This window comes from Eubalaena glacialis, chromosome 6 (genome assembly GCF_028564815.1).
Source record: "Eubalaena glacialis isolate mEubGla1 chromosome 6, mEubGla1.1.hap2.+ XY, whole genome shotgun sequence".
Lineage (NCBI taxonomy): Eukaryota > Metazoa > Chordata > Mammalia > Artiodactyla > Balaenidae > Eubalaena > Eubalaena glacialis.
Window position 1 is genome coordinate 132232378 of NC_083721.1, and position 24599 is coordinate 132256976.

General features: G+C 38.4%; 1 protein-coding gene across 2 annotated transcripts in view; it reads right to left on the reverse strand.

The window, feature by feature from the left end:
- PPP2R3A (protein phosphatase 2 regulatory subunit B''alpha) overlaps positions 1–24599 on the reverse strand; it is a 211811-nt gene that overhangs the window by 97296 nt on the left and 89916 nt on the right. For both annotated transcript variants that reach the window (XM_061194632.1, XM_061194633.1), the window contains one exon: positions 21000–21102. In XM_061194632.1, the coding sequence (XP_061050615.1) occupies positions 21000–21102 (103 nt within the window). The remainder of the gene's footprint in view (positions 1–20999; positions 21103–24599) is intronic.

A 24599-nucleotide genomic window follows, 5' to 3' on the forward strand; every position in this document is an offset into this window, starting at 1 on the left:
CAGAAGTTCTGGGGAGTACTCCTTGGCATGAGCCCTCCCGGAGTCCGCCATTAGCTCCACCAAAGAGGCTGTAGCCTCCAGTGCTGGGTTGCCTCAGGCCAAACAACCAACAGGGAGGGAACTCACACCTACCCATCAGCAGACAACCAGATTAAAGTTTTACTGAGCTCTGCCCACCAGAGCAACACCCAGCTCTACCCACCAACAGTCCCTCCCAACAGGAAGCTTGCATAAGCCTCTTAGATAGCCTCATCCACCAGAAGGCATACAGCAGAAGCAAGAAGAACTACAGTACTGCAGCCTGTGGAACGAAAACCACATTCACAGAAAGATAGACAAAATGAAAAGGCAGAGGACTATGTAACAGATAGAGGAACCAGATAAAACCCCAGAAAAACAACTAAAAGAAGTGGAGATACACAACCTTCCAGAAAAAGAATTCAGAATAATGATAGTGAAGATGATCCAGGACCTCAGAAAAAGAATGGAGGCAAAGACTGAGAAGATGCAAGAAATGATTAACAAACACCTAGAAGAATTAAAGAACAAACAAACAGAGATGACCAATACAATAACTGAAATGAAAACTACACTAGAAGGAATCAATAGCAGAATAACTGAGGCAGAAGAATAGATAAGTGACTGGAAGACAGAATGGTGGAATTCACTGCTGCGGAACAGAATAAAGAAAAAAGAATGAAAAGAAATGAAGACAGCCTAAGAGACCTCTGGGACAACATTAAATGCAACAACATTTGCATTATAGGGGTCCCAGAAGGAGAAGAGAGAGAGAAAGGACCAGAGAAAATATTTGAAGAGATTATAGTCGAAAACTTCCGCAACATGGGAAAGGAAATAGCCACCCAAGTCCAGGGAGCGCGGACAGTCCCAGGCAGGATAAACCCAAGGAGAAACATGCCGAGACACACAGTAATCAAACTGACAAAAATTAAAGACAAACAAAAATTATTAAAAGAAACAAGGGATAAATAACATACAAGGGAACTCCCATAAGGTTAACAGCTGATTTCTCAGCAGAAACTCTACAAGCCAGAAGGGACTGGCACCATATATTTAATGCGATGAAAGGGAAGAACCTACAACCAAGATTACTCTAGCTGGCAAGGATCTCATTCAGATTCGACAGAGAAATCAAAAGCTTTACAGACAAGCAAAAGCTAAGAGAATTCAGCACCACCAAACCAGCTCTACAACAAATACTAAAGGAATTTCTCTAAATGGGAAACACAAGAGAAGAAAAGGACCTACAAAAACAAACCCATAACAATTAAGAAAATGGTAATAGGAACATACATATCGATAATTACCTTAAACGTGAATGGATTAAATGCTCCAACCAAAAGACACAGGCTCGCTGAATGGATACAAAAACAAGATCCACATATATGCTGTCTACAAGAGACCCACTTCAGACCTAGGGACACATACAGACAGAAAGTGAAGGGATGGAAAAAGATATTCCATGCAAATGGAAATCAAAAGAAAGCTGGAGTAGCAATACTCATATCAGATAAAATAGACTTTAAAATAAAGAATGTTACAAAAGACAAGGAAGGACACTACATAATGATCAAGGGATCAATCCAAGAAGAAGATATAACAATTATAAATATTTATGCACCCAACATAGGAGCACCTCAATACATAAGGCAAATACTAACAGCTATAAAAGAGGAAATCGACAGTAACACAGTAATAGTGGGGAACTTAAACACCTCACTTACACCAATGGACAGATCATCCAGACAGAAAATTAATAAGGAAACACAAGTTTAAATGACAAAATAGACCAGATAGATTTAATTGATATTTATAGACCATTCCATCAGAAAACAGCAGATTACACTTTCTTCTCAAGTGCACACGGAACATTCTCCAGGATAGATCACATCTTGGGTCAGAAATCAAGCCTTGATTAATTTAAGGAAACTGAAATCATATCAAGCATCTTTTCCGACCACAACACCATGAGATTAGAAATCAATTACAGGGAAAAAAAACGTAAAAAACACAAACACATGAAGGCTAAACAATACATTACTAAATAACCAAGAGATCACTGAAGAAATCAAAGAGGAAATCAAAAAAAACCTAGAGACAAATGATAGCAAAAACACGGCGATCCAAAACCTATGGGATGCAGCAAAAGCAGTTCTAAGAGGGAAGTTTATAGCAATACAATCCTACCTCAAGAAACAAGAAAAATCTCAAATAAACTAACCTTACACCTAAAGGAACTAGAGAAAGAAGAACAAACAAAACCCAAAATTAGCAGAAGGAGAGAAATCATAAAGTTCAGAGCAGAAATAAATGAAATAAAAACAAAGAAAAACAACAGCAAAGATCAATAAAACTAAAAGCTGGTTCTTTAAGAAGATAAACAAAATTGATAAACCATTAGCCAGACTCATCAGGAAAAAGAGGGAGAGGACTCAAATCAATAAAATTAGAAATGAAATAGCAAAAGTTACAATGGACACTGCAGAAATACAAAGCATCATAAGAGACTACTACAAGCAACTCTGTGCCAATAAAATGCACAACCTGGAAGAAATGGACAAATTCTTAGAAAGGTATAACCTTCCCAGACTGAACCAGGAAGAAATAGAAAATATGAACAGACTAATCACAAGTAATGAAATTGAAACTGTGATTAAAAATCTTCCAACAAACAAAAGTCCAGGACCAGATGGCTTCACAGGTGAATTCTATCAAACATTTAGAGAAGAGCTAACACCCATCCTACTCAAACTCTTCCAAACAACTGCAGAGGAAGGAACACTGCCAAACTCATTCTACGAGGCCACCATCACCCTGATACCAAAACCAGACAAAAATACGACAGAAAAAGAAAATTACAGACCAATATCACTGATGAATATAGATGCAAAAATCCTCAACAAAATACTCGCAAACAGAATCCAACAACACATTAAAAGGATCACACACCACGATCAAGTGGGATTTATTCCAGGGATGCAAGGATTCTTCAATATACGCCAATCAGTCAATGTGATACATCATATGAACAAATTGAAGAATAAAAACCATATGATCATCTCAATAGATCCAGAAAAAGCTTTTGACAAAATTCAACACCCATTTATGATAAAAACTCTCCAGAAAGTGGGCATAAGAGGCAACCTACCTCAACATAATAAAGGCCATATATGATAAACTCACAGCAATCATCATTCTCAATGGTGAAAAACTGAAAGCATTTCCTCTAAGATCAGGAACAAGACAAGGATGTCCACTCTCACCAATATTATTTAACCTAGTTTTGGAAGTCCTAGCCACGGCAATCAGAGAAGAAAAAGAAATAAAAGGAATCCAAATTGGAAAAGAAAAAGTAAAACTGTCACTGTTTTACATGATAGTAAAACTATCATGCCGATGATATGATACTATACATAGATAATCCTAAAGATGCCACCAGAAAACTACTAGAGCTAATCAATGAATTTGGTAAAGTTTCAGGATACAAAATGAATGCACAGAAATCTCTTGCATTCCTATACACTAACAATGAAAGATCAGAAAGAGAAATTAAGGAAACAATCCCATTCACTATTGCAACAAAAAGAATAAAATACCTAGGAATGAACCTCCCTAAGGAGGTAAAAAACCTGTACTCAGAAAACTATAAGACACTGATGAAAGAAATCAAAGATGACACAGACAGATGGAGAGATATACCATGTTCCTGGATTGGAAGAATCAATATTGTGAAAATGATTATATTACCCAAAGCAATCTACAGATTCAATGCAATCCCTATCAAATTACCAATGACATTTTTTACAGAACAGGAACAAAAAAATCTTAAAATTTGTATGGAGACACAAAAAAACCCGAATAGCCAAAGCAATCTTGAGGGCAAAAAACGGAGCTGGAGGAATCAGACTCCCCGGCTTCAGACTACACTACAAAGCTACAGTAATCAAGACAATATGGTACTGGCACAAAAACAGAAATATAGGGGCTTCCCTGGTGGCGCAGTGGTTGAGAGTCTGCCTGCCAATGCAGGGGACACGGGTTCGAGCCCTGGTCTGGGAGGATCCCACATGCTGCGGAGCGACTGGGCCCGTGAGCCACAGCTACTGAGCGTGCACATCTGGAGCCTGTGCTCCGCAACAAGAGAGGCCGCGATAGTGAGAGGCCCGCGCACCGCGATGAAGAGTGGCCCCCGCTTGCCGCAACTAGAGAAAGCCCTCGTACAGAAACGAAGACCCAACACAGCCAAAAATAAATACATAAATTAATTAATTAAAATAAATAAATAAATAACTTTAAAAAAAAAAAAAAAAAAAAACAGAAATATAGATCAATGGAACAGCATAGAAAGCCCAGAGATAAACCCATGCACCTATGGTCAACTAATGTATGACAAAGGAGGCAAGGATACCTTGCCTTGGAGAAAAGACAGTCTCTTCAATAAGTGGTGCTGGGAAAACTGGATAGCTACATGTACAAGAATGAAATTAGAACACTCCCTAACACCATACACAAAAAGAAACTCAAAATGGGTTAAAGACCTAAATGTAAGACTGGACACCATAAAATGCTTAGAGGAAAACATAGGAAGAACAACCTGACATAAATCACAGTCAGATCCTTTTTGACCCACCTCGTAGAGTAATGGAAATAAAAACAAAAATCAATAAATGGGACCTAATGAAACCTAAAAGCTTTTGCACAGCAAAGGAAACTGTAAACAAGATGAAAAGACAACCCTGAGAATGGGAGAAAATATTTGCAAACGAATCAACAGACAAAGGATCAATCTCCAAAATTTACAAGTAGCTCATGCAGCTCAATATTTAAAAAACAAACAACCCAATTCAAAAATGGGCAGAAGACCTAAACAGACATTTCTCCAAAGAAGACATACAGATGGCCAAGAGGCACATGAAAAGCTGCTCAACATTACTAATTATTAGAGAAATGCAAATCCAAACTACACTGCGGTATCACCTCACACCAGTTAGAATGGGCATCATCAGAAAATCTACAAACAACAAATGCTGGAGAGGGTGTGGAGAAAAGGGAACCCTCTTGCACTGTTGGTGAAATGTAAATTGATACAGCCACTGTGGAACACAGTATAGAGGTGCCTTAAAAAACTAAAAATAGGGCTTCCCTGGTGGCGCAGTGGTTGAGAATCTGCCTGCTGATGTAGGGGACACGGGTTCGAGCCCTGGTCTGGGAGGATCCCACATGCCGCGGAGCAACTAGGCCCGTGAGCCACAACTACTGAGCCTGTGCATCTGGAGCCTGTGCTCCGCAACAAGAGAGGCCGCGATAGTGAGAGGCCCGCGCACCACAATGAAGAGTGGCCCCCGCTTGCCGCAACTAGAGAAAGCCCTCGCACAGAAACGAAGACCCAACACAGCCAAAAATAAATGAATAAATAAATAAAATAAAGGAGTTCCTTTAAAAAACAAAAAAAACTAAAAATAGAGCTACCATATGACCCAGCAATCCCACTACTGGGCATATACCCAGAGAAAACCATAATTCAAAAAGATACATGCACCCCAGTGTTCACTGCAGCACTATTTACAATAGCCAGGTCATGGAAGCAACCCAAATGCCCATCGACAGACGAAAGGATAAAGAAGATGTGGTACATATATACAATGGAATATTACTCAGCTATAAAAAGGAACGAAACTGGGTCATTTGTAGAGATGTGGATGGACCTAGAGACTGTCATACAGAGTGAAGTCAGTCAGAAAGAGAAAAACAAATATCGTATATTAATGCATATATGTGAAATCTAGAAAAATGGTACAGTTGAACCGGTTTGCAAGGCAGAAATAGAGACACAGATGTAGAGAACAGACATATGGACACCAAGGGGGGAAAGCGTGGGGGTGGGTGAGTGGGATGAATTGGGAGATTGGGATTGACATATATACAGTAATATGTATAAAATAGATAACTAATAAGAACCTACTATATAAAAATAATTTAAAAATTCAAAAACAAAATACAATAGGAAGTAAAAAAATAAATACAGCTTTAGCAGAATCCCATAAATTTTGATATGTTGTATTTTCATTTTCATTCATTTCAAAATACTTCCTAATTTTCCTTTTGATTTCTTCTTCTCTGACCCATAGGTTATTTAGTTATAAAATATTTAGGAATTTTTCACAGATCTGTTATTATTTCTAATTTAATTCCATTATGGTCAGAGAACATATTTTGTGAGCTGAGTATCTAAAATTTGTTGAGATTTGTTCTATGGCCCAGAATATGGTCTATTTTGGTAAATATTCTGTGTACATGTTAAAGGAATGTGTATTCTGTATGACAAAGGTATGTGTGAACCCATACCTTCTTACTCAGATTCCTAATACCCTTTCTGGTTTTCAATATAAAGTAGAAAAGATAACATGTGGGGAAAAATATAATAAAATATATCAAGATTTCAGAGAAAAAAATAAAGGAATGTGTATTCTGCTGTTGTTGGGTGAAGTGTAATACAAATGTCAATTAGGTCAGGTTGGTTGATAGTCTTGTTTAAGTGTTCTATATCCTTATTGATTTTCTCTCTACTTGTTCTATTCATTATTCACAGCAGCACGTGGAAATCTACAACTATAATTGTGCATTTATCCTTGCAGTTCTATCAGATATTGATTCATGCATTTTGAAGGTCTGTTATTAGGTGTATAAACATTTAGAATTGTTATATCCTCTTGATAAATTGATCCCTTTATCATTCCCTAGCAATATTATTTTCTCTAAAAACTACTTTGTCTGACATTAATATAGCCACCCTGCCTTTTCTTTTCTTTTTGTGGCAAAAAATACATAAGAGGGCTTCCCTGGTGGCGCAGTGGTTGAGAATCTGGCTGCCAATGCAGGGGACACGGGTTTGAGCCCTGGTCTGGGATGATCCCACATGCCGCGGGGCAACTGGGCCTGAGAGCCACAACTACTGAGCCTGCGCGCCTGGAGCCTGTGCTCTGCCACAAGAGAGGCCACGACAGTGAGGGGCCCGCGCACCGCGATGAAGAGTGGCCCCCGCTTGCCGCAACTAGAGAAAGCCCTCGCACAGAAATGAAGACCAACACAGCCAAAAATTAAAAAATAAGTAAATAAAAATACATAAGATTCATCCTCCCAACAATTTCCAAGCATACAGTACAATACTGTCAACCACTTGCACATTGTTGGGCAACAGATCTCCAGATTGCCCCCACTCTCCACCCACTCAATCCCAGATGACTAAAACTCTACACTCATCACACAATGAATCCTTACCTCACCCTCCCTCAGCCACTGGCACCCACCATTCTTCTTTCTATCTGTATGAATTTGACCACTTTAGATACCTCATATAAGTGGAGTCACGCAGTATACATCTTTGTGTGACTGGCTTATTTCCCTTAGCATAATGTTCTCGATGTTTATCTATGTTGCTGCATGTGACAGAACTTCCCTTTTTAAAAAAAGTGAACAATATTCCATTCCATGTATATACCACATTTTCTTTATCCATTCATCCACTGATGGACATTTATGTTACTTCCACCTCTTGGCTATTGTGAATAATGCTGCTATCAACGTGGGTGTACAAATATCTCTTTGAGATTCTGTTTTCAATTCTTTTGGATGTACACCCAGGAGTAGTATTGCTGATCATATGGAACTTCCATATTACTTTCCATAGTGGCTGTACCATTTTACATTCCTACCAGTATTCCAATTTCTCCACATCCTTACCAACACTTAAAAAAAAAAAAAAAGTAACCATCCTAATGGGTGTGAGGTGGTATCTCACTGTGGTTTTGCTTTGCATTCCCCTGCTTATTTAATGATGTTGAACATCTTTTCATATGCTTATTAGACGTTTTATCTTCTTTAGAGGAAATATCTACTCAAGTCCTTTGCCCATTTTAAATTCAGGTTGTTTGTTGTTGTTGTTATTGAGTCACAGGAGTTCTTTATATAGTCTGGATAGTAACCTCATCAGATATGTTTGCAAATATTTTTCCATTCTGTAGGTTGCCTTTCACTGTGCTGTTTCTTTGCTGTGAAGGCTTAAAGTTTGATATAATCCCATTTGTCTATTTTTGCTTTTGTTGCCTGTGTTTTTGGTGTCATATCCATAAAATCATTGTCAAATCTAATATCATGAAGTTTCCCCTATGTCTTCTTCTAGGAGTTTTATAGTTTCAGGTCTTATGTTTAGGTCTTTAATCCATTTTGAGTTAATTTTTCTATATGGTGTAAGATACGTTCTAACTTCTTTTCTTTGCATGTGGATATCCAGTTTTCCCAGCTCCATTTGTTGGGGACTGTTGTTTCCCCATTATTATTCTTGGCACCCATGTTGAAGATCGTTTGACCATATAAGCAAGAATTTATTTCTGGGTTCTCTATTCTGTTCCATTGGTCTGTATATCTGTGTTTATGCCAGTACCATCCTGTTTTGATTGCTGTATCTTTGTAACATGTTTTGAAGTCATAAAGTGTGAGGCTTCCAGCTTTGTTCTCCTTTCTCAGGATTGTTTTGGCTATTCCAAGTCCTAAAAATTCCATATGAATTTTAAAATTGTTTTTTCTATTTCTGCAAAAAATACCATTGGTATTTTTAAACAACTTTATTGAGGTATAACTGATATACAGAAACTGCACCTATTTAATATACACAATTTGATGAGTTTGGACACATGCATACACCTAGGAAACCATCAGTGTCATCAAGGTAATAGACATACACTTCATCTCCAACACTTTCCCTGTGCTGGTTCTTTTTTTGTTTCTTTTGTTTGTTTTTTGGTAAGAATACTTAACATGAGATCTACCTTCTAACAAAATTTTAAGTGCATAATACAGTATTGTTAATGATAGGTGCTATGTTGTACAGCAGATCTCTAGAACTTATTTGTCTTGGATAACTGAAACTTTATACCCAATGAACAATGTCTCCATGATTCCACTTATATGAGGTATCTAAAATAGTCAAACTCAGAGAAGCAGAGAACAGAAATGGTAGTTGCCAGGGAATGGGGGAATGGGACCATTGGGATTTTGATAGAGATTGCATCAATCTATAGATTGCTTTGGCTAGTATGGGTATTTAAAAATAGTAAGTCTTTCAATCCATGAACATGGAATGTCTTTCCATTTATTTGTAAGAGTTTTTTTTTTTTTTTTTTAAATGGGAAAAATTAAACAAAAGTTAAATGTGTATACATGGGAGAGACCAAGGAAAACTGAGTAACTAGCCAAAATGGCCAAAGCCCTTACCTTAAATACCATCTTCAGCTAAAGACACAAGTGGATGTTGGGGGTAGTGGTTTGGGACTTCAAAGAGGAGGAAGGCAATTCACATGAAGATGGAAAAGCAAATGTTTGATAAACAAATGTTTGCTGGGCTACACAGAGACAACAGGACACAGAGTGGACTCTGATTTCTAGGCCCTGCCCAGCTCCCCCACCATACTTAGCCCATATTCTTTGCAGAGATCTCTGCTGATAGCTCTGTTCCAGGAACAGGCCCTCTATCTAAATTCTTTTAGGCAATTGGGAGAAGGTCAAAGTTTTTTCCTGAGTCTTTTGGGCTTTGATTGTTTTCAGCCTGAAATAATCTACATGCCAAAGAGACATTTTGGGGTGGCAAATTTTGCTCTCCTACATGGGCTTCAGTGAGGAAGTCAAAATATGAATGGGCTACCTCACAAAAATAATTCTCACAGACTTGGAGGCAGGGGTCAAGGGCAGCTGAGATCTGGTGGCCTGCAGGAGAGCTAAGGGCTACTGCAATGAGGGAATTTCTGGGGACCTCATCCTTACTCCCCATCAGATAAAGCCTGGGACATTTGGTTATTAACAACATAAGGGAGTAATATTATGAAGAAGCTTGCTTAAGGGGTCTCTCTGGCCCCTCCTGTCTTCACGGCCCCTTCTGACTGAGTTCAGAGCCCTTGAAGTGCCTAAAAATCCCCCAAGCCCCACCCCCAGGAAAATCTCTGCTGAGGTCTGCTTTCTTCCTGGAGATCCACGAGGAGAGAGGTCTGGGTATATAGGTGAGATCCTCCAAACAGTGCATGTGGATGGAAAAGAGAAGGTGTTAAAGGGCTCAGCTGTGGGAGTTCTAACATTTAGAAGTCAGGAGGATGAGGAGGGACCTTTCTGCTTTTGCCAAATTGTTTCTTTCTTAAGTTCTTAGTGGTAACATTTCTGGCTAAAGGGTGGGAACAATATGGCTGTAAGAATGTATGAGTCAATTTCTGGGCAACTTCACCATCACTGGATATAAACACTCAACTTTTTTGGGGGGTTCTTTTAGAATGTGTAAATTGTCATCTTCAGACTGCTTTCATTTACATTTCTTTGATATCTAGTGAGAATTAACATTTTCCCACTGTTCGTCTACTAACTGTATGTCCCTTATGGGATTGGTCCCGTATTTTACTTATTTATCGTTTGGAATATAGATATTTATTTTACAAATTTGAATAAATTATTTTTTTCATTTAATTTTTTATTGAAGTATAGTTGATTTACAATATTATGTTAGTTTCAAGTGTACAGCATAGTGATTCAGTATTTTTGCAGATTATACTACACTATAGGTTATTACAAGATAATGGCTATAATTCTCTGTGCTATACAGTATATCCTTGCTACTTATTTTATACATATATACTTTTTCAGATTGTTTTCCATTATAGGTTATTAGAAGATACTGAATATAGTTCCCTGTGCTATATAGTAGGTCCTTGTTGTGTATCTATTTTATATAGAGTAGTGTACATCTGTTAACCCCAAGGTCCTAATTTATCCTCCCCCCCACCCCTACCTCCTTTCCCCCTTTGGTAACCATAAGTTTGTTTTCTATGTCCATGAGTCTGTTTCTGTTTTGTAAATAAGTTCATTTGTATCATTTTTTTAGACTCCACATATAAGTGATAGCATATGATATTTGTCTTTGTCTGACTTACTTCATTTAGTGTGATAGTCTCTAGGTCCATCTATGTTGCTGCAAATGGCATTATTTCGTTCTTTTTATGGCTGAGTAATATTCCATTATATACATCTTCTTTATCCATTCGTCTATTGATGGACATTTAGGTTGCTTCCATGTCTTGGCTATTGTAAATAGTGCTGCTACGAACACTGGGGTGCATTTATCTTTTCAAGTTAGGGTTTTCGTCTTGTCTGGATACGTGCCCAGGTGTGGGATTGCTGGATCATATGGTAGCTCTATTTTTAGTTTTTTAAGGAACCTCTATACTGTGTTCCACAGTGGCTGCACCAATCTACATTCCCACCAACAGTGTAGGAGGGTTCCCTTTTCTCCACACCCTCTCCAGCGTTTGTTATTTGTAGACTTTTTGATAATAGCCATTCTGACTGGTGTGAGGTGATACCTCACTGTAGTTTTGATTTGCATTTCTGTAAGAGCTTTCTTTTGATTAATATTAGCATGGTATATATATTTCCCTCCTTTTACTTTTAACCTATTTGTGTCTTTATATTTCTTTCAGGCAACATACTATATTTGGGTCTTGGTTTTTTGTCTAATCTTTGCTTTTGGGGGTATTCACGCCACTTGTATGTAATGCGACTACTGATATGGTTAGGTTTAAATCTATCATCTTGCTATCTGTCCCATCCATTTTTTGTTCCTTTTTTTTTCTTCCTTTTCTTCCTCCTTTTGTGTTAACTGAGTGTTCTTTATGATTCTTTCATTTTATTTCCTTTTTTGGCTTATTAGCTATAACTCTTATTTTAGAGGTGCATCAGAGGTTACAGCATACATCTTTAATTTACTACAATCTACTTTCAAGAGATGTTATACAACTTCATGGATTATATGCAAACCATAACAATATACTTCCATTTCTCTTCTCCCAGTCTTTATGCTATTGTTGTCAAATTGTACTTAAACATATGTTAGAAACACCATAATGCATTGTTGATAGTTTCATTTAAAGAGTTACTTTTCTTCTAAAGAGATGTGAATAATAAAAAATCACATACATGTAGTTACCACTTCTGGAGTTCATTCCTTTGTGTAGATTTGCATTTCCATCTGGTATTACTTTCTTCCTTGCCTAAACAACTTTTAAAACAAACAAACAAATAAAAAACAAACAAACAAAACACATCTCTTGTAGTGCATTTCTGCTGGTGATGAATTCTTTGAGCTTTTCTATGTCCAAAAAAATCTTTAATTCACCTTCATTTTTGAATGGTATTTTCACTGTGTATAGTATTCAAGGTTGATAGTTCTTTTCTTTCAGTACTTTAAAGATGTTGCTCCTCTGTCTTCTGGTTTGGACTTTTCCAACATGAAATCCGCTGTCATCTTTATCTTTGTTCCACTCTATGAAATGTGACTATTTTCTCTGGCTACTTTTCAAAGTTTCTTTTTATTACTGGTTTTGAGCCACTTTATTATGATGTGCCCTAGTATAGTTTTGTTTTTCTTGTGCTTTGGGCTTATTGAGCACCTTAGTTTCGTGGGTTTATAGTTTTTACCAAGATAATGGGCCATTATCTCTTCAAATAATTTTCTGTCCCCCTGGAATGCAATTTCAGCACTAACTATGCAGAGTTAGTGCAGATTTCACAGGTTAAGGGCACAGTCCCCCACACGACTCCTCTCACTTCAGACACCAGCCATAACTCTGGGGTTCCCAGGCTACCCATACTTCTGACTAACTGGCCATGAATTTGGGGGTTTCCATTATCCCCTGAGGTTCAACAACTTGCCCAAATGACCCACAGAACTGGGGACAGTAATATATTATGATTACTATTATATTATAAAGGATACAAACGAGGACCAGCCAAATAAGAGATGCACAGGGCAAGGTCTGGGAAGGTCTAAAATGTGGAGCTTCTGTATCCTCAAGACATGTCACCCTCCTAGCACATTACTGTGTATCATTAACCAGGGGGAGCTCAATTGTGCTTCAGTGTCCAGAGTTTTTAATTGGGTTTCATTATGTAGACATGATTGATTGAATCATTGGCCACACGACTGAATTCAATCTCCAGGCTCCCTGCCTCTTTGGAGGTCAGGCTGATATCACCTGGCTGAAAGTCTCAACCTCTAATCACATGGTCGGCCTTTCTGGCATGGGAAACCCTCATCCTGGAACTATATAGGGGCCCACAATGAGTCACCTCATTAGTATAAACTCAGGCATGGTCCCAGGAGCCCACCATGAAAAACAAAGACACTCATCATTTGGGAAATTCCGAGGCTTTAGAAGTTCTGTCCTAGGAACCTGCGACTAAGACCTGACAAATTCTTTATTTAACAACATCCTCTCTTCCATTTATAAGTATGTTAAGTTGCTTGAAGTTAGGCCCCACAGCTCACTGATGCTCTTTTCATTTTTCTTTCTTTTTTTATGTCTCCATGTCTCATTTTGGATAGTTTCTATTCTATGTCTTCAAGTTCACTAGTCATTTAATTTGCAATGTTTAATCTGCTGTTAATCTAATCTGGTATATTTTTCACCCCAGACACCTTAGTTTTCATCTCTACGAGTTCAACTTGGGTCTTTAAAAAAGTATTCAGTTTTTGATTTCTGTTTTAATATACTTGTCTGCTAATTTTAACATCTGTGTCAGTTCTGAGTCAGTTTCAATTGATCGATTTTTCTCCTAATCATCAATTGTATTCTTGTTTCTTTGCATGCCTGATGTTGCCAGCCATTTTGAATTTTACCTTTTTGAGTGCTGGATATTTTTATATTCTTATATTCTCAAGTTCTGAATAGAATAAATATTTTATGTTCTGGGATGCTGTTAAGTTACTTTGAAAAACCCTTTCATCTTTCTAGATCTTGCTTTTCAGATCTGTTAGACAGGACTGAGTGCTATCTAATTTAGGGCTAATTATTCCCCACTACTGAGGCAAGACTTCTATGACTACTCTACCTAAAGTGCCATGTATTATGAGGTTTTCCAGTCTGGCTGGTAGAGACAGATATTATTCTTGGTTGGCCCTGTGTGACTTATGGGTACTGTTCCCTCTAATTTGGGGTAGCTCTTTCTTCAGCTTTGGTTACTTTCCTCACATATATCTGCTGATCAGTACCTCTGCTGAATACTCATGGAGGAGTTCTGAAGCTCTCTGGAGCTTTCTCTCTGTGCATTTCTTTCCTCTTTGGTGCTCTGTCCCAAGAATTCTAACTACTTTGGTCCTTCTAGATTCTCAGCTCTGTCTCCTAAACTCAGGGAGTTCACTGAACTCTGCCTAGGGTCCCCATCAACACACTGTGGCTTGGAAACTCTCTCAAGGCAATAATAAGGATCACTTTGTTTGTTTACTGTTTCTCAGGAATCACTATCTTTTGTTCCCAGATGTCTGGCACCTTGAAAACCATTATTTTGTATTTCTTGCCTGATGTTTTTTGTTGTTTCGGGTGAGAAGGCAAATCCATTCCCAGTTACTCCATTTTGGTCAGAAATGGAAGATCTGTTGATTGTATATGTTAATTTTATTTCCCACTATTTTACTGAATTATTTTATTGTTTTGAGTTTTATCACTGATTCTCTTGGGTTTCCAGGTTTACTGTCACGTCATCTATGAATACTTTACTTCTTCAACCATTCTTATGCCTCTAATTGTTTTCTCTTGTACAATATAATTACTCTAGTACAATGCTGAACAGTAATGGATATTGTGACATCCTTGCCCTGTCTCTGATCTTAATGGAAATGCCTCTAATGTTTTTCTATACTGGCTTTAGCACTAGGTATATATATTATAATCATGTTAAGAAAGCATCTCAAATACTTACTTTCTTGAGCATTTTTTAATGAATGGGTGTTAAATTTTGTCCAAAGTTATTTCAGCATCTATTGAGACAATCATAATTTTTTTCTTAGATACAACATGTGATATTAAAAAAGATCCTAATATTGAAGCAATCTTGACTTCCTGGAATAAATCCCACCAGGTTGTATGCATCTGTTTAATATTTTATTTATTAATTTTTATTACTAATCATGAATTATATTCATTTGCAATTTTCTTTTTTGTACTGTCTGTACCTAGTTTATGTATCGGTTGTTTCATAGAAGGAGCTATGGAGTTTTCCTTCCTTTTCAATTCTCTGGAATAATTTATTAAGCATTAGGACTATCTGGTCTTTGAGGGTTTTGTAGAATTCCCTTGTGAAACTACCTGGGCCTGGTGCTTTTTGTGGGGTAGTTCCTTAATAAAGATCTCTACTTCTTCTAAGGAAATTACTTTGTTAAGCTTTCTAAATAAAATGGGGTCGGGCTTCCCTGGTGGCGCAGTGGTTGAGAGTCCGCCTGCCAATGCAGGGGACATGGGTTCAAGCCCTGGTCCGGGAGGATCCCACATGCTGCGGAGCAGCTGGGCCCATGAGTCACAACTACTGAGCCTGCGCTCTACAGCCCATGAGCCACAACTGCTGAGCCAATGCACCACAACTACTGAAGCCCATGCGCCTAGAGCCCATGGTCCACGACAGGAGAGGCCACCGCAATGAGGAGCCCTAACGCTGCAGCGAGGAGTGGCCCCCACTCGCCGCAACAGGAGAAGGCCCATGTGCAGCAACGAGGACCCAACATAGCCAAAAATAAATAAATAAAATAAATAAATAAATAAATAAATAAATAAAATGGGGTCAATTTTGGTCAGATGTATTTTCCTAGGAAATTTTCCATTTCAGCTAGGTTTTCAAATTTATTTCCAAATAAATTTGAGGCCTGCAAAATAGTCTTTTATGACTTTTAAAAAATTTCTTCTGTTCCTCCTTGTCATTTCTTATTTTGTCCATTAGTTCTTTCTCCATTTTCTTGATGAAATTAGTTAATTGGTGGTCTATTTTGTTAATGTTTTCCCCATACCAAGATTCCAACTTACTGAAAGTGCTACTGTTTTTAAAATTCTCTATCTCTTTAGTTTCTGATAATTATTGGGGGTGGGTGATGGGTACATGGGGGTTCAGTAGATCACTCTGCCTGCATCTGTATATCCTCAAAATTCTCCATAATAAAAATAAGAGAAATTACATATACACATGGTATAAAATCAAGGAGTATATAAGAACTTATGATGGAAAGAACCATTCTACCAACCCACCCCATCCATGCACCTTTAGCCCCACTTCTTTTGAATCGTTTATGTTTTTATTTCTTTTGCTGCTTACCTCTATAATTAAACATAAAATTTAATTATTATTTAAGTATAATTAAATACTATGTTACAATTACTTTTTTTTTAATAGGCATCACTTTTTAAAATTAATTTATTTTTAAAAATTTATTTATTTTTGGCTGTGTTGGGTCTTCACTGCTGCACTCAGGCTTTCTCTAGTTGCGGAGAGCGGGGGTTACTCTTCATTGCAGTGTGCGGGCTTCTCATTGTGGTAGCTTCTCTTGTTGCGGAGCACAGGCTCTAGGCGTGTGGGCTTCAGTGGTTGTGGCATGCGGGCTCAGTAGTTGTGGCTCGCGGGCTCTAGAGCACAGGCTCAGTAGTTGTGGCACATGGGCTTAGGTACTCCGCAGCATGGGGGATCTTCCCGGACCAGGGCTCAAGCCTGTGTCCCCTGCGTTGGCAGGTGGGTTCTCAACCACTGCACCACCAGTGAAGTCCCTACAATTACTTTTCTTTATAGCGCTATCAACTTTAGACAATATCTATTATTCTTTGCTAGGGAAGATGAGGATTTAGCTCATTTAAACTGTCCCACTTTACTCCCCTTACCCAATATTTGAGGTTATGATTTTTAGTTCTTGTATTGGTTATCTTTGTAAACTGCAAATAATCTATTTATACATTTAATTTTCACCCCATTCATCTTAGTGCCTAAATTTCCTTTTACATAGGATGATGATTATAGCACCCCTACCCTTATTTTCTCTTCTCCCTCTTTTTCTCCTTCACATTTTGTTGGCAATATTTTGACTTTTACATTGTTCAGGCTGTTTAAATACTGTTCTGCAACCATAATAAAATTTTCTACAGTTAATCCATAGGGTGACTTTAGGTGTTATACATTAAAATATTTTATGACATTTTGACTATATAAATACTGTTGAATGCTAAGTTAAGCAGCATATAAGGAATGCATTTCATTTCTTATTGGTCCAACATCATGTCCCTTGGGGGCATTCAAAGGAGAATGTTCCAGGCATTGAGGTTAGATGAACTTCCTTTTCTTACCCTCCATCAGTTGTTTATAATCATGTCACATTTCAGTTTGCTTCGTGTTTATACATGACTGTCTTACACAGTTTTTTCATTTTGCAAGGAGTTTCTAATTGCTTTTCTTTAGCTTGTTGATACACAATGCTGCATCTTCATCATACTCTCCAGTTTCCCTGCTCTCACATGTAACAACTATCCCCTTCTACCTCCCTTTCCAGAGAAATCCTCCACCTTCTCTATTCTGGACTGGCTGTTCTTCAGTTGCCAACCTGGGACTTTATTTCACTGCTTCTCTGGATCGAATCCACTGTTTCCTGGATCTCATGCATTTCTCCTTTTTGGTTTACTTAATTTGCTGTAGAATATATTCCAGTAACTCTCTAAGAAAACAGGAGATAAACTTTCTGAGTTTTTAAATGACTTTATTCTAACCTCATATCCGATTGATAGCTTGGCAGGATGTAGAAATCTGAATTCATATCCATTTCCCCAGAGTTGCCAATGAGAATCTAATACCACCCCGATTCTTATTCTTATTAAGGTGACCTGGTTTTTCTCTCTGGGGGATTCCAGTGGTTTTCTAAAATTTCAAGAGGACTTGTTTATGTATGTCTTTTTTTTATTCATTGTGTTTGGCACTCAGAGGCTCTTTTCAACCAGAAGATTTATATTCTGTATATTCTGGTTCTGTGGGCAGTGACTGGAGGGAACATGAGAGGCTGGGATGGGAGGGTCACATTGTTTTTGATCAGATGATGGTTACACAGGCATGTTGTATTTCCCCAAGAAAGGAAACAGGAATCCCAAGGAATCCCACTGGGTTCCTGCTCTCTGGACCCATCCTATCACCCCAGTCTTTCCAATTCTCTCCATCCTGTATTATTTCCTTGATGACTCTATATTATTTCTTTAATGATTTCCTTCTCTCCATTTTTTCCCTTCTTTCTTCCTCAGATTCCAGTTAGTTAGATGTTGAAATTCTTGAATTGGTCCTTTATGTCTTCTCTTCTGTCTCTCTCTTTCTCCCCCATCTGTGAGTTTGTGTGTGCCAGAGATATCCTTAACTTTAGTTTCCAGGCCTTATGTTGAAATTTAAAATTTTGGCACTTACATTTTAAAATTCAAACAGCTCTTTCTTGTGTCAGCATCTATTCTTGTTTTATATAATCTCCCTGAATATAGTAATTATTTTTTAAAAATGCCTTTTTAGAACAGTTTTAGCCTTACAGAAAAATTGAGAAGACAGTATAAAGTTCCCATATATCTGCACCCAGGTCCCTAATTATTAACATCTTACATTAGCATTTGCTATAATTAATAAGCCAATATTGATACATTATTATTACTATTATTCAAGGCCATACTTAATTCACATTTCCTTAGTTGTTACCTAATGTATTTTTTTCTGTTCTAGGATCTCATATTACATTTAGCTGTTGTGCCTCCTTACGCTCCTTCCGGCTAAGACAGTTTTTCAGACTTCCCTTCTTTCTGACGATCTTGACAGTTTTGATGAGTACTGGCCAGACACTATCTAGGACGTTCCTCTACTGGAATTTGTCTTAACATGCTCTATTGTTTGTTTTGTTAATTTGTCAGGCTGCACTTTACATTTGGGAACCAGGTAAGGAGTCAACTGGTCAACTGCTCTGTATACCAGCCTTCAATGATTCCCCATTTCTAATACTTCTCATCAGCTCTGCCAACTCCGAGTTTACAGCCTCTCTGGGATCCTAATGAGCAGAGTGGAAAAGAGTGGCTCACTTCTCCACTGCAGCCCATACACAGCCCCTCGTTCCGGGCTGTGGTCTCCTTAGCCTGCTTCTGCTTTCTATCTTCAAGGAATACTACATATCTTGTATACTGATTTTTTTCCTCCTCTGTTCCTCTGTGCCATTCTATTAACTTTCATGGGTTTATTCCTTTTAAATATCTATATTTTAACTGGAGGAGTTTGGAAAAGAATGGGAGGAGAATGTATCAGTCTGTCATCTTTTACCAGAAGACTCCATACGTCCACTTCTTATATGAAAATAAAACTTCTCCTTACATTTAAGGGAAGGAAGTAAAAATGTCCGCTAACTCGTAATTTTGTTGTTTGTTCATAATTCTCTTGGTACAGCTTAATTTATATTCCTGTCAAAGCTTTTATTAAAGCTTCTGATAAAACTCAGTCAAGGTAGGTCCCCATAGGAAAAAGAATTCACCCATATGAACCTTTCACGAAGCAATAATGTGTAGAGTCGTGGGGAGGTTAAGGGAACAAACAAGGGAGCGGAAGGCACCAGGGATGAGCAACAGAAAGATACTGTTACAATCCCTAGGGCCAAAGGGACAAGGGGAGGAACAGAGCTACAGGAGCCCAGTAGGCACTACAACTGTGGAGAAGCGGCCATCCAGCAGAAGCTGTATTATAGAGAAATACAGTTACTGTGCTGAAGCAAAGAGCTGGGAAGAAATGCTAACTTCTTTCTTTTCTGCTCTCCCACCTCCTGGCGGTGCTATCCATCTGCCAGACCCAACCAGAAGCTATTAGGGGAAGGGGGCCAAAAAGATGCAGTTTGTAAGAGACAGAGCACGGCTGCGAATGGATTGAGCTGGTGAGGGTGAGGCGTGGCTGGAGAACTTTCACAAAACATAAATAGGAACACATAATATTGGATATTATGTATGACGATCTTGATTAAATGTAAGAAACTATTAACAGTCCTCATTCCCATGAACACTTTTTAAAGGGAAACAAAAACATGTAGCAGATGAGTCTAAGGATAATCAAGGCTATCATGCAAATTAAGACAAGCTCAAAAACCCTGCACACAAAATATATTATAACCAAACTTCATTTTCTGAACATGTAAAACTGTTCCAACAACTAGAAGTCTATGTCATACAGTGTTAGAAGTCAGGATAGTGGTTCCCCTAGGGCAGCAGTGACTGGGAGGGAGCATGAAGAGCTTTGGGGGTACTGGTAATTTTTGGTTATTCATCTGGGTGCTAGTTACACAGATGTGCTCACATTGTGAAAATTAATTGATGCGCTGTGATTAGTGTGTCTTTTTGTGTATGTATGTTGCAATTCAACAAAAATCTATTAAAAAAAAATGATGGTAGCCACGGATACAACTTAAAAAAACCTGCACTACGTTAATGTATCTTTCTGCCCTTCTTTAGGTATCCTAACTAACAGTAAACAAGGATTTGCTAGAACAACTAAAAAAATGATGTGCATTCAACAGAAATGAAAGGCAGGTCTCAGCTTCAAGTAATTTGTGAACTACTTAGAAAAAATGTAATATTTAAATATGAAATTAAGAATATTAACAAGCAATGTATCAGGCTATGAAGAATGCTATAATAAAAACAGATCCAGTATTGGCATGCAATTGATTCTCATCAGAAGGCCTGGATATAAATATTCCCCAAGTGGGCTCTTTCTGTTGGAGATCTCTTTCTCTTTAACCTTAACAAAGGTCTACTTGACTAGGCCAATCGCCTGGTTTCAGAAGGTGCTTCTATGACTGCTGTGGGTGGGCAAGAGGAGAGGCTGAGTAAGGCCTCTCTCTTCTGCTTCAGTGGGAGTAGCCCTGTTTTATCTGTTTCATACTATTATCTGTTTATACTATTATCAGTGTTAATTTTCTCTAAACAAAAGGATTTTGCTGCTAAAACAAGCTTGGAAACAACTCGTCTAGAAATCTGACCTCTAAATTTGTATATCTCAGTTGACATATCTCACAGTTGAAAAAATTTTAAAAGCCTCCGAAACTCTAAAAATAAAACCCATTTTTAAAAGGAAATGAAAATTACCTGAAGTAAAGGAATAAAATCATCCTGTTCTAGATGGCTGCAGCTGGGCTTTGCAAGAAGACAGATAAACTTAGAGGCATCATCATGATGGTTACTCAGCAACCTAGAAAAGAAACAATTGCTTAGGAAGACTGGCTACCATGAACAATGACTACAACATCAATAGTTGGTAATTTCAGTCTGATCTGAAGGCCGTTTAGATCAAGAATCAAGTGCTCTCTTTTCAGTGATTAAAAAAAAGGAAAATTTTCCATGCTCTTGATTTTGTCAAAGGGCCATCTTAATAAAAGCTCAAAAAAAAGACGGTACATTATTTTTGTAGAATGCTTCTGAGACCACAGAGTCAACTGAACTAATGCATGTAAAAATACACTTGAAGGAGAATGTCTGTTCAGGTTAGCTCAGGGCATCTGGAACCAGAACTCCAGAGCTGCCCACTGGGAGGCAACACATCTGATGGACCACTACATACCACATAAGACATGAACTTCTGCTTGTCCAGGTTGGCAGACACATTCAGGACTAACCTGATAGGGGGCTTTTGAAATTAGACTTTGAAGGACCAGGCTTAAGAAGAAAATGAAGGCCCTATTAAATCTTCAAGTTCTAAGAATTCCTCACATCCAACTAATTGCTGGACATTTCCATCTGGATGCTATACTCTGACAGCAAAGTCAAAATAGCGAAAACCAAATTTAAAATCTTCCTCTCAAAGTCATAGATGTCTATTTTTGTTAATGGTGGTACCACTCCAAGTTATCTGGGCTTGAAAATTTGAAGTCATTTTAAACTTATTTCTCTTCCTTATTCTCCACATCCAATTAGTTTCCAACCTTTCTTGCTTTTCTTCCTTAATCATTTATTGAATGCTAATTGTGTGCCAGATACTGTGTCTGGCCTTGTGAATACCTGAAATACAAAGAAAATAAGACACAGTTTTGTGCCCTGTAAGGAGCTTACAGTCTAGTGAAAGAGCTACACCAATAAGATTATACGCCTGTATAATCTTATTACAGAAGTAATAAACTCAGGGTGTCATGGAAAGACACAGGAGGACCAGTGAAATTCCCTGAAGAGTTGTGAAGTAGGAAAGTGGGCTGTTGCAGATCAAGAGGGTTGCATGTACAAAGACCTGATGTGAGACTGCACAGATTATTTGAGCAGCTGCAAGCACTGGGGTGGTAAGGGAAGGGGACATGAGCATGTAGGATCGGACCCTGGAGGCCCTTTTATGTTAGGTCAAGAAGCCTGGACTTTCGCCTACTCGCAGAAGAATTTTAACTTGGACTGTCACAAGATCAGATGTGTTCTTCATAAATATCAAGCAGAAATCTTTCCAAGGGCCTGAGCATGGCTACTGGCAGTGGGAGACAAAGAGAAAGGGGCAAATATGGTTCAGGTGAAAGGAAATGGTAGTTGATAGGTGTGGAGGGGTAAAAGGGGGGAAGTCCATGATGACTCCCAGGTTTCTATCTTAGACCACTAGGTGCTTGGAATTTGGGATGGGAATACTAGAGTCCTGAGGAATATTTCCTCAAAACATTTTAGACAACCATTCCTTCCTTCCTATTTCTGTTTTACCATCAAGTCCAGGGTCTTATTACTTCATGCTGAGACTTTTAGAAGGGAAGAGGGTCATAACAGGCTTCAGTGTCCATCCAACCTCACATCATGGACAATTCATCATTCTAAAACATTCTTTGATTATATAATTCCCTTTTCCAAAAATGTTCAACAGTTTTCTACCACTTATATGAGTAAGTCTAGATGTCTAAGTTGGGCATTTAAGGCTCTCTTTAATTAGGCTAGAGTCTGCCTATCTCACCACTTTGCTAAATGAAACGTCCACTCCGGGCAGCTGGCCTGACCCACTCTTCTCTGAGCGTGCTGTGTGCATTCTTGCCTCGGTGCCATTTCTCATGCTGTTTTACTCTCCTAGAATACCACCTCTCCCAACTTTGCTATCTGAACGCTGGCTATTCTTTAAGGTCCAGCTAATAAACTACCTCTTTCAAAAAGCCTTCTCTGACAACTAAATTCTTTACTGATCTTTGTACTATTTAATTTGTATGTATTACATACACCATTGTACCATGAACTTTCTTTTATTTCTCTGGCACCTAAAGGGCAGGCAAAGTTATAGCTCTTTTTTTCCCTTAGCACTAGACATAGTGACTTTCACATTGAAGATTCTCAAAAAATGTTTGTGATCTAACAGATATACCCTTAACTGACTTCATTTGTGATTATTAAAGCCATAGAATGATCTTTATATTTATTTTCCTTATCATTCTTCAGCATGCTCAGGACCCCCAAAGTTAAATAAATATACATTTCAGAAAAAGATTAGTGAAATAGGTGTTGATGGGAATCACCTCTTAGGATAAGAAAATGGGTGGGATGATTACAACAAAAAGGCAGTGAGGTATAGCACCACTAAGTAAAAACTGCACAGACGTGACAGATGAGAGATTCTCTAAGAGGGAAAAGTCATATCAGGTAGGGCCTTTTGCTATCAGAAGCATGAATCAGAGAGAAAAGGTGAATTCTGATTCTCAGCCAATGCTAGTGGCTGGTGAACTCTATAAGGCAGGAGAAAAAGAGATTTAAAAAAGTCGTGAAAGCTGGAGAAAGAAGGTAAACATAGCTGTTCTAAACTATCTTCCAGAGCTCTTAGGATGAAATATTGTTTTGTTAGTGGACAAATGACACTTTGACATGAAAAGGTAAGAGGAAGTAAAGCATAAAAAAGCTGGGACAATATTACTGACTCAGTGTAAGAGGAGCTCTGTCACAAAGCTAGTAAACTGGGAACTCAAAAAGAAAAGCTGTGGAGCAATGCCTTTCCCCTAAAAATGTCTTGACTGTAAGAGAAACAGATGTCAAAGTACAGATATGAAATGGGCAGCAGAGCAGGGAAGGGAAGGGGAGCAGAGGCAGGGGAACAAGAGCCTGTTAAGGTGTTCATGCTCAAACCACTCAGAGGAGGGCTCAGAAGCTTCCACCCCATAAACACAGGAACAGGAGGCAAACTATTTCCCATTTTGCTGTTAACTTTTGTATTTGACTTTCCCCCCAAGATTATATAGAGCCTATTATTGGAGCAAGTCAGCATGTGTATGTATATGCCAATATGTTTTAATTCCATGTCATTATCTGCCAGTTTTTTTTTTTTAATTTTTTAAAATTTATTTTTTGGCTGCACGCGGGCTTTCTCTAGTTGCGGTGAGCGGGGGCTACTCTTCGTTGTGGTGCACAGGCTTCTCCTTGCTGTGGCTTTTCTTGTTGTAGAGTATGGGCTCTAGGCACGTGGGCCTCCGTAGTTGTGTCACGCGGGCCCTAGAGCGCACGGGCTTCAGTAGTTGTGGCGCACGGGCTTAGTCGCTCCGCGGCATGTGGGATTTTCTCAGACCAGGGATCGAACCCGTGTCCCCTGCACTGGCAGGCGGATTCTTAACCACTGTGCCACCAGGGAAATCCTGCCAGTTATTTTTTTGTACTTGAAAGTTTTATATACTATACTTGGACCCAAGTCACTTTATGCAAAGGGTACAATTTGTAAAAAATTATAAAAATAAACACATGTCTTCTTTAAGGTCA